Here is an 11,197-nt window from a genome sequence, read left to right as displayed (position 1 = left end):
TGCGTCCAATGGTCTAGACTCGATAATACCGGTATGGATCTGTTCACCTTGATGGTCCCAGTGGAAGATTATAGTTCTGAATGTGATCTTCAATCTGGCTAAGGGTGATTCGAGGGTGATTGTTGTTGGCCCAAAGTGATCATAGAAGCTGTTATCGAAGAATCTGGTGTCGATGTGCACTCGAGACATAGTCGATCCTGAAAAGTAGAAGATCCCTACCTGGCGCGCCAATTGTCTAGGATTTGTTCCTGACAATATGTTTGGAAATAACGGGGTTACCTTCGTGAATCAGAGATCGAACATGAAGCGAGGTACACACGATATATACAGTTTGCTCTCTAGTTAGAGTAATACCCTATGTCATGTATGGATGATTATGTATATGTATTCACTCGAGTATAGACAATATGACTAATATATTACAAGGAGTAAATTGAATCTAGTCTAATATAGGGCTAAAGTTGTTGAGTTCCTTCTATGTCAAGATCCTGATGCTTGCCTCGAGTAGCCAAAAAAAGAGTCTCTCCTAGAGGATTTGGGTCCCCGCCTTATATAGGGGTGATGTATCGCCTCCTATCCATCCGTAATCGATAGGGATCCTTCTTGTCGTCCAAGTAAATAAATTTGTTATAGATACTAGTCTTCTCGAGTTGGATAAGCAATCGAGACTTTCTTAGTATACACTTTCTAGATTCTAGGAGTATCAGGTATCGCGGATTGAGTTCCGTAATATCTGAAATTGTCAAATATGCACACGATATACCCGTCATATATGATATACTCCTTATACGTATATACCTCATAGTTAAATATATTCGACAGAACCTCATGCATAGCACAATTTATCATTGTAATTTATAATTCAGTATAAACCTTTGATGGTCCAATCCAATTCAATATCTAAAATATGATTTCACATCAAATTGAAAAGAACTCTACAAGTAACTAAACGTATATTAGAGTGGAAGTGCTGCGCTACCAAATTTAAATTCGAATAGTTGGGACAAAATATCAGAGACGCCAAAAGATACATATCCACGTCCATATTTATTTTCTTGCGAATTCAAAGAAGAGGGAAATTATCGATCGGCATGAAAACCTAAACCATCTTGTATCCTTTGGGACGGTGTCGTCCGTGTTCTAACTCTGCATGTTTTTACATCTCAAGTGCGGATTGCCCCCCAACATGGCAAGAAAGCCAAGCTGCACTGACGGAAAATAGAAAAGAACAAGCCGCAATTCTGTGAGAGCGAGGAGATCAAGAGAGGATATTTTGAGCTCCGAGTTTTGACCATGGAGGCTGGCTGGAGAAGATTTTTTTTTTTGCCGCGAAAGCCAAAGCGCCCACTCCGAGCTTTGTTTCATCCCCGCAGCTAAAAAAAATCAAGCAGACCATCTCGCACTTGTTAGACTTGTTACCAGTGGCATCATCCAGTCCAGGCCCTGTCGTTGCCACCTCCCCTCCCCACCACAAACGTCCACCCGCGTCCATCCATCCTTATATACGCCGGCGGCCAACTGCGGCAAATGCCTCCAGCGCTACCCACGCCGGAGGAGCACAAAAGTATCTCGTCAGCTCAACCTCCACACTTGCAACGAGCTGCAACAATCAAGGGCGATGGTCACGCTCTCCTCCTGCAGCCGCCTGAGCGGCGCCGGCGCCGGGGCCGCCTTCCGCCGTCCGGCCCGCGCAGGAGTCGTCGTCGTCACCTGCCGGGGCTCGTCCACGAGCGTTCGCGCCGCCGCGGCCGCCACTGCCACGGCGACGCCGGCTGCGGTAGAGGAGCAGAAGGAGTAAGAGTAACTAGCCTGCTGAACTCTCCTTGTACGCAGTTGACTGATGAGGTAGCTGGATATGGCTTTCAGGGTCGTCTCGCTGCCGACGTGGGCGGAGTTCGAGCTCGGGAGGGCGCCGGTGTACTGGAAGACCAGCAACGGGCTCCCTCCCTCCCCTGTAAGTCCATGGATTTCGTGTTCCTCCAAAATTGGCCAAAAGTTCTGGGATTAAGCAGATAACTAGATTCATCAAAACTAAGGAAGACAGGCAATTGGGTGTTAATTTGCTGCTTCCATTGATCTATCGTTTTTTTTCTATGACACCGAGGCACGTGTCGTGGCAGGGCGAGGCGCTGACCCTTTTCTACAACCCGGCGTTGACGAAGCTGAGGCCCAACGAGGGGTTCGGCGTCGCGTTCAACGGCGGCTTCAACCAGCCGATCATGTGCGGCGGCAAGCCGAGGCAGATGTCGCTGCAGGTCAGGGGGAAGGCGGACCCACCGATCTACACCATCAGGATACGCGTGCCGCAGCATGGTTAGTCGTCTTCGTCGATCTCTCCTTTAGGCTCCTTAACCAACCGACCTTCTAAGAAGAAACCCAACCGAGGCGAGCGTTGATGTTGTTGTTCGTTGCAGCCGTGAGCCTCATCTTCTCCTTCACCAACGGGGCCGAGTGGGACGGGCCGTACACCCTCAAGTTCAGGGTCCCCAAGCCCTGGCAGAACAAGCCGCTGAGCTTCTTCAATGAGGTGAGCTTCAAACGAACTTGTTTTGTTTGCTACTTTTTTCTAGGAAAAGAATGAGGATTTTGGTGGTGACGCAGGGCCTGGCAGACGAGCTGAATAGGGAGGGCGCCTGCGACAGGGCCATCTACCCGGACGAGAACATCGTCATCACCAGCTGCGCCATGGACGGCTACTACGAAGATGGGGTGGGTAACCATCAGCCTCTCTGCTCTGCGATCTCTTCATGTGTTGGATGACACCATCACTCGTGATCTTGCTCGATCCTACCTGATTCATGGCATTGGCAGGGAGATCGCTGCAAGCTGGACATCGTGAGCGGATGCATGGACCCCAACTCGCACCTGTACGACCCGCTGGCGACCGTGGACGACGGCTCTTGCCCAATGGAATCCGATTCCGAGGAATGAAGGAGACTCATTTGTAGAAACAGAGGAAATGTGAATGATAAAAACAACGGTACAGTGCTTGCATTGGGAAATTGTGAGTCTGTGGTACAGAAATATGTATTTGTGTAGTTAACCGGAATAACAGCGCATTGGTGAACAAGATGATCAGATCATACTTGCAGCAATAGAGCTGTGAATACGAAACTGTTGGACCAATTGTTAACCCACACCTACGTATCTCTGAATCAGCTTGCTATCGATCTTTGCAAGCGCAAAACACAAACCAATCTACAAAGTAGAACGGTATACAACATGCTCTGATTTGCGAATTTCCTGCTCAGCTATGCTCTGAACCACCCTTCTAATATCTGTATTTATTACTCCGATTCTTATAGAATTTTCGAGTTAAAGCTAATGCTCAACAATGGGTTTGCACTCGATCACCCCAACAACGAACAGCACCATAGGCCACCTATCTCAGTTCATGAATCAGCGCTTGGGAAGGTTGAAATTAACGAGGTATTCACAAAAGTGCGCTGCAACTGCATGTCTGAAATAACCCAAACAATCATATGCAACCATGCTAGCGGATTACGATTCCAGAGTGCAAGGCGGCCCCCAACATTAAGGTAACATACCATAACTTCATTCCCTACGACATCCACTTATAAAGAAGTCGCACAGACCATTATAACTACAGGACAGTCCAGTTGCACCACAAAATGCCCTTCATGCTGAGTAGCTTAGCAGCTTCAGTCCCCACCAACCTGGCGTTTCCAGGAGTCCTCCACAATGAGCTCATCGACTCCCCAGTCTTCATAGCTGTTTGAACAGAAAGTAATTAACAATGAGCTGTAGTCTGAGTAAAATTTCCTTACAAGTGTTGAGCTTTTCCTCATAAACTAACCTTCCATCAGGTAAGTACCGTCTGATTGTGAAGGGGATCTTGCGCGCTCTCAGCTCTTTCATGGCAATCTAAAATTGTGCAAATACATATGGATCATCAAAGCAGGCAATATAAAAACTAAAACTGATGCTAACATTTTGTATGAGGAATAAGAGAAGGCATCTGAAAGTATTTGTAAGGAATTATTGATAACTAAGGTGGAATTTCATATTATTTTCCTTTTCTGGGAGGTTTATAACCCAAAATATTACAGTTTATCAAGCTTTTGATACAAAGAGACTAAGGCCATCAATATTCCTTTTGTTCAAATGACTTTAACCTGTTAATTCACAGGCCAACAATGATATGCTTTTAGTATACCCCAGAGTAGACATAGAAGGCTAAAAATTGTAAAACATTTAAGTGACAAAGAGGGACTGATGTGTAAACCCACAAAATTTTCAAGATTAAAACATGCATGTAGGGCAAACAAAAGAGGAAATAGATTTTATAACAACATAAGTATCAGTTGCTTCTCTTTCTTTTCATTTTTGTCCCTGTCCAGTGTCCAGTACGATTATGGAATTTGACCTGAATTTCAAAAGCCGTTCTCTGCAGTATTTTGTCCAGAATTTTTGATAAAAAAATGGCTAACTCTTTCTATGCAGGAAAGTTAGAGAATTATAAGTCAGTGTGTCTTTCTCCAGGTCCAGGAGGAGGGCTTGTCTTCAGGAATCAAAATAGAAAGTTCAGCTCAGACTAAGTTAGATATTGAAACCAGGAGAAGTAGGTGGTCTATTTGGGCATGGTAGGAAAGTATTGGAGGTTCATAAGTCCACAACAAGAAGGCATCCTTTTGTGTTCAGGAAAGAATTCATCTACATAAGGATGCATTGTTGTGAATTTTGAATTTTATTTAACCAAGAAGAAATCTCTCCCCTCTATTTGCTATCTCTTAACCCCTCTAGTTCTGACATCCCAGTCTGCATCTATCTCTCTAAAGTGGAAACCCTAATATTTTTGAAGCCAGTCTTGCCATCCTCTGCACAGTAGTTATCTCATTACATCTAACATTGACAACATGTATATACTCAACGGTACACAATACATTACCTATGTTGACACTTGAGACAATGAAACTTTTCACAAGTTCAGGTGAATACACTGGAACCAATATGCATCAGGTCTCAGGGAAAGACCATACAGGAGAAGGTAGACATATTCATAAGCCATACAAGAGACCTATTGTACAATTTTAAAGCATGCTTGGCTATCAGACCATCAAACTGAACTAACAAATTTCCATACTCTTCTTAACTAAAAGTCAAATCAATGGCCACATTATTTTAGAAAGAGTACTTCTTGTAAATGGTATAATTGTATCTCAAACTGACAAATAGCATAATGAGGTTTCCCAACTAAAATGCAAGCAACCCAATATTCTAGTCGAAAGTCAGTCAGTTCTATTGGCACTAATTGATTGGATTTCTGATACAATTATTACAAGTGCCTGTACACAAGGACATTCTCAAACATATGTACACTATTGAATATTAAAAGTTTCCACGATGAGCAAAATATTCATTACACAGTGGATCTAATGTACATTCATAAATAAGAAAATGACATGGTTAATTACATTACACATGGTATCCATAGGTTAACCTTCATTTAGAAAGCAAATGTTTATTGTGAAATACTATTCAAGCTTTTACTAGTACGAGAAATATAGCTCAACAAGTGAAACTGAGACCATCAACAAAAATATACAAAGTCTAATGTTTATCCCGAGCCATCCCAATTAAAACTCTACTAAAACCAAAAATTAAATTTACCTCAAGAGGATCAGTTTCTCCCTCAAGCTCAACCATGACTGGAGCATTCATACTGTAAAATAACAAAAAGGGTCAGTATTTTGTTGAAAGATCTCATTTACTCGTGCAATACTCTCAAACAGAACTAGACCTTATCTGCAAAGCTCGTGTACCCAGGATGCGTGCCCGCTCATACTTTGTCATATATTTTGACGTTTTGCGTGGCCTCTGGGTCTTTTCCTGTTCCTTTTCTTCGCCCTCTGCACCTACAACGTCATCAGGGGTATCCTCATTGTTGTTCTCAAGCTCTTCTTCAGCCCCTTCCTGTTCAACAAGAGTACATTGGTTTTATCAGTTGTACAAGCTCTTCCTATAAACCATAACAGTAGAATAGAAGAATAGAAATGGGTTCACACCTCAATCTCAGGTTCTGGGGGCTCATCCTCGTACCTGCATAACAAAATGAAGAACTGTGAGATCCTAAATTCACCGAAACAAATATGTGAACCTTGGCGTATAATAATAGATATCTGAGTGATCAAAAGAGTCACAAATGGATGGTGATCAATGCTGAACTCTATCTCTACCAATATTTATGAATATCCTCTAGTTTGTTTAATTATACGCATCTATGTACCAGACATAGTGACTATGACATCCTGAGAAGATAAGTAAGCCTGGCAGCTAAAAAGCAGTGACACCCTTAAGTTTCCAAACCAGGCAGGCAACAAACAAAAGCTACAAACATTGCCCTTAATTGGAGAGGAACCCTGCATTTCATAAACCGCTGCAGGAAGCAACTACTCGACTCATGGACAAATTCAGCCTATCAACTAACTACCGAAGGCACGAAAACCGATATGAATTCCTACGAGACGCAACACCAAGGCCGCCTATTGTTTCAACTCCAAACCCTAGCTCCCTCTTGAATCAATGAAATCCCCTGCCCCTGCCCCCTACTCTCACGAGGAGCGCCAGATCAATCACCACCAACCCAAATGCTGTCAATAAACAAAGGGAAACGGTTGTTTGTTCTAGAATTAGCGAAGACAGTATCTATCGAAACCCTAGCTCTGCTATGAAAACTTTTGCGTTATAAGACGAAACAAGCACGAGAGAAGGTGGGAGGGAGGAGGCAGAGATCGAACCCCATGTCGATTTCATTGTAATCGTCGTCCGCCATGGCTCACGCCGCCCAAGCGCCGCTGTTCCGGTGGCTTGCTCGCTAGGGTTTTCGCCGTGCGGCTGTGGGGAGGAGCGCGACTGGAAGAAAGGGAGTACGCCCGAGACGAGTCCGGACCACAAAAGAACTTGAGAAGAATCTTGGCCGTCTCCTCGAATTAAGGGTGGGGTTCTATGCTTCCCACCACGAATCTTGAGAAGAAGAAGAAATCCGGCAATGTTTTTTTTTAAAAAAAAATTGCAAATGGCTCCTTATCCCTCATCTGAAGTTGCAAATACCCCTATACATAAAATAGCTGTATTTATCCCAGAAATCTAAGTGCGGTGCAAAATCCCTCCTAAGAGGTAGAATAAATATTGTGCGGTGCAAATTTGGGGTAAATCCCTCCTAACCCTACATTGAAGTCTAACAAATTGACTATTTTATCTCAGTTTGTTTAACAAACTAGACCAAATGAGAAATCCAATTTGCCCTAATATGCTGTTACAACCCTCTTCTATCCCTTATTCCGTATATTGTAACTCTAATAATTTAGATTGGGAAACTGAAAACACGCATAAATGAGCTAGTACAGAGCCTTGATCCATCTTTATATGCGTGTGTCACAACCATGTTTTGTCATCTTCAAACTATCACATCACCAACTGTATTAATGAAAATTATGGTATTGGACCGACTTTGTCAATATGAGATTAATGAATCTAAACTTACTAAGACTTGGCAGAATTACTCAAACTAGCACACCAAATCAGTAATTCTGTAACCAAGAATTCACACAAATTAACTTAATCTCAAGATAAGCACAACCTAAATTTCAGGAAGTTGCTCAATTTGAGCAACCTCCAATCATCAGGATGGACATGGCAATCTGTGATTTCCAAAAAAAAAAAAGTTACTAGATTGAAAAACAAGTGCTCGCACGTCCTCCCTTGTTCCATGATGATATCATTACATCATTAACCTCTATGATCCACTCCACAACGGCAAGTGGGCACGGTTTCACCGTCAGCTTGCTGTAACCGTGTATCAGCAACTTGTGAAGGATGGGAAACATGAATTTTCTCCTACTATCATCATTAGATACTGATATGGTTGTGTTCCAGATTTATAGATTCTTCATGCCCTGCAGAATAAATATTGTTAACTTCACGAATGTTGGACTGCCACAACAGAAATCCATATCCAGTTTCTTGATGTTTGGCAATGCGCGAAGAGACAGTTCTTGTAGATTAGGTAACTGACCAAGTGATGGTAGCTGCGTGCATCTTGGCCAATTTATCAGCTCTATTTGGGAAAGACTTGCAAGATATGTAGCAAGCCAATCCAACTTGAAAATCTGATACCCATGTAGCTTTGGAGAATAAACTGCTCCAAAGTGCTTGGGTAGGAGCTCCCTGAGCCTCATCATCCATAAGATGGTCATTAACGTTACCAATACAAGATAGAAACAACTAGAAAACCTTGATTTACATATTCTAAACTCATGAAATTTTCAAAAAAATTTATATCGAGCTCTCTAGGATTTACACCCTCAAGTTGCACAATATTGTTGTACATCCCACCAGCCATGGTGTGAGGATATGTAGTGCCTATTAACCTTTTGGGCTAGAGAGGAGTGAGAGGTCAACCCAAGTGGAGAGCTAGCATTATTTTCAGTTCGCAGTGCAGTTCATGTGATAAAAAAATAGTTTGAATAATGAAATTAACAGAGCAAAGTGATTTAACATAATAATATTAGGATAATGTTCATGAGTTGCTAAGATGCTGCTTAGATATTCTTATACGCTGGTGTTAGCGTAGAGATGATGCAATATACTCATTTGCATGGTGTTGCGTGAATTGATTTTGAGTCAAGTCGGGAAGGATTTGTACTTGCACTAGTTTGTTGTTTGATTCATGTGCAGGTGTTGCTCGATGGTGACATATCGATGACGGATCGACGAACTAAGTTTAGGGAGGAATTGAGGTTCAGCGACTAGGATAAGGAGGAACTAAGGTCGTAGTGATCGACGATGTTATGTGGGACGTTCAGGCTAGATAATCGTGTACGTTAAGACAATGTTGCATGTGTGTGACTAGGTGCGTTGCGGAGAAGGGTAGACGTACGCGAAGTCATGGACAACCAAATTGTGTGTTCGGATGATAGAGCCGTTCGAGTACATGGCAAGGTCAGGTTGCGATCTGATTGGTCGAAGAGTCCAGTCCCATAAGGAATCGAGTGCTAGTTTGAGTTGGACTCAAGCACAAATTGAATTCGGTTATGTGTGAATGTGTCTTGGTATGGTTTATATCTAGGTAGGATATGATCATGTTATTTTCAAATCAAGGATGGTTTGGAGGGCTATATATTGAGAGAGTCTCAGTCAGGGTAAGGTGCATCAAGAATGAGATCAGATTTAGACTTTTGATCTAGAGAGTAGATCTGTTTAGGGTTTTGAGATTTCATAAAAATCCTTATTGGATGCTTTAGAGAGGCATCTTGTAAACTCATATATGCAATAAAAATCAAGTTTCGTAAGTTGATTTGAAATTTTCTCTCTGTTTTATATTCTACATACTTAGTTTTGGTTTTCGATTAATTTCGTGTTTCTATAAAGTTTCATCTTGGTTTAATCCATCCAAAACCTTGCTAGAGTATTTAGTGTTTGATCTAAGAAAATTTAGAGTGGATTTGGTTGATCTCAAGTAGCTTTTCGGTCAACTCGACTAGGTTTTGATTTACTCGATTCTATTGATACAGTCTACTTCGACTAAGCATAATTCTTAATCCACATATCCGATTGACTCGATTCTTTTTTTTTCGAAAACGCAGGAGAGCTGTGCCTCATTATATAAGAAGAGAAAAGGGCAAGAGCCCAAACAACCCCACAAACACCACACATACACAGAACACACACACACACACACACGCACTCACTCCTTAACAGTTTCCAGGATTACAATCGCGCCCGAGACCACAAAGGCGACCAAACTAAGGTAGACAATCTAACTACCGGGAAGGAGGGCAGTCAAGAATGAAAGCCCTCGAGCACCAGCCATAGACCATAAGCGGCGCTCCTCGCCTGCTATGATCAAAGCCCCAGCTAAGTTCGGTTGTGCTCCATCGAAAACACACCCATTGCGATGGTTCCATATAGTCCAGGCTCCGAGTATAATGAGCGAATTAATTCCTTGCCTCATCATCTCATCATCGGTGCTGCTGCTAGCTTTCTCCCACCAAGCATGGAAGGATATTTCGGTAGGCTGAGGGGACAATGATTGAAGACTGACCTGTCTGAACAAAATGAACCAAAATTCTCTTGCGAACACGCAATGGACAAGGAGATGATCGATAGTCTCCTTTTCTTGGTCACAAAGAGGACAATACTCCGGATGAGGTAGCCCCCGACGTGCTAGACGATCAGCCGTCCAGCACTTATTGTGCGCGACCAGCCACACAAAGAAGCGACATTTGGGCGGTGCCCAAGATTTCCAAATCCTTTCCCATGGTTCGAAAAGAGTAGAACCCAAAAAGAATCCTTCATATGCCGACTTAGCCGAATATTGTCCATTGGAGGAGAGCCTCCATAAGTGTTTATCCTCAACCTCCGGCTGCAGCTAAAAATCCATCAATAGATCCCATAACTGGAGATAATCTGCAATCACACCAACTGTAAGGGCTCCCTGAATGTCCGAAATCCAAGCCCGGTTATTGAGGGCGTCCCAGACAGTGCGTCGCTTAACCCTCCTTTTAGGAATAGCCGCGAAAAGGCTAGGGGCAAGGTCTGCAATGCATTGCCCATGAAGCCACCGATCTGTCCAGAAAAGAGTATTTGTACCATTTCCAACTAAAGAATTCACTGCTACAGAGAAGAAGGCTTTCACTTGCTCAGGCACATGGAATGGGAGAGTAGCCCAAGGGCGATGAGGCTCTGTTTTCTGCAGCCAAACCCATCTCATGCGCAGAGACCAGCCAAGGGACTTAAGATCTGAAATTCCCAGACCCCCAAACTCCGGTGGTCGGCAAACTTTGACCCAGGCCACAAGACAATGACCACCTTTCGCCTCTTTGCGACCTCTCCAAAGAAAACCGCGCCGAATTCTGTCCACCGCTTTGATAGCCCATGGAGGAAAATCAACGGCCATAGCCAAATAAATGAGCATCCCAGTGAGAACAAATTGTACTAGTACCCATCTTCCAGCCCTAGTCATTAAGTCTGCCTTCCAGCCGGGCAATTTATCTGCAATGTGGTCAATAATGGGCTGCACCTGTTGTTTGGTTAGTTTCCTTAGGGATAGGGGCACACCCAAGTATTTGCATGGGAATTCTGAGAGTGGACAGGGTAGCAGGTTCTGTATGGTAGCAATCTCCGGATCACCACACCTGATCGAGAGCACAATACTTTTCTGCAGATTTGTCTTGAG

At 43.2% G+C, this 11,197-nt stretch overlaps 2 protein-coding genes across 2 annotated transcripts; one reads left to right on the top strand and one right to left on the bottom strand.

Moving 5' to 3' along the window:
* Positions 1-1,474: 1,474 nt before the first annotated feature.
* LOC133915883 (protein POST-ILLUMINATION CHLOROPHYLL FLUORESCENCE INCREASE, chloroplastic-like) lies at positions 1,475-3,070 on the top strand. Its single transcript, XM_062359259.1, has 6 exons — positions 1,475-1,794; positions 1,867-1,954; positions 2,121-2,313; positions 2,415-2,527; positions 2,602-2,709; positions 2,812-3,070. The coding sequence occupies exons 1-6, from the start codon at positions 1,619-1,621 to the stop codon at positions 2,929-2,931; spliced, it is 798 nt and encodes a 265-aa protein (XP_062215243.1). The 5' UTR covers positions 1,475-1,618; the 3' UTR covers positions 2,932-3,070.
* A 317-nt stretch (positions 3,071-3,387) lies between these two features.
* Positions 3,388-7,015, bottom strand: LOC133915884 (DNA-directed RNA polymerases II, IV and V subunit 6A-like). The gene is made up of 6 exons (XM_062359260.1): positions 6,759-7,015; positions 6,027-6,060; positions 5,762-5,934; positions 5,632-5,683; positions 3,818-3,885; positions 3,388-3,732 (listed from the first exon to the last, which is right to left on the bottom strand). The coding sequence occupies exons 1-6, from the start codon at positions 6,791-6,793 to the stop codon at positions 3,663-3,665; spliced, it is 432 nt and encodes a 143-aa protein (XP_062215244.1). The 5' UTR covers positions 6,794-7,015; the 3' UTR covers positions 3,388-3,662.
* Positions 7,016-11,197: the final 4,182 nt, after the last annotated feature.

This window comes from Phragmites australis, chromosome 4 (assembly GCF_958298935.1).
Source record: "Phragmites australis chromosome 4, lpPhrAust1.1, whole genome shotgun sequence".
Lineage (NCBI taxonomy): Eukaryota > Viridiplantae > Streptophyta > Magnoliopsida > Poales > Poaceae > Phragmites > Phragmites australis.
The sequence above is the reverse complement of the archived record's forward strand: the minus strand, read 5'-3'. Positions and strand labels throughout refer to the sequence as shown.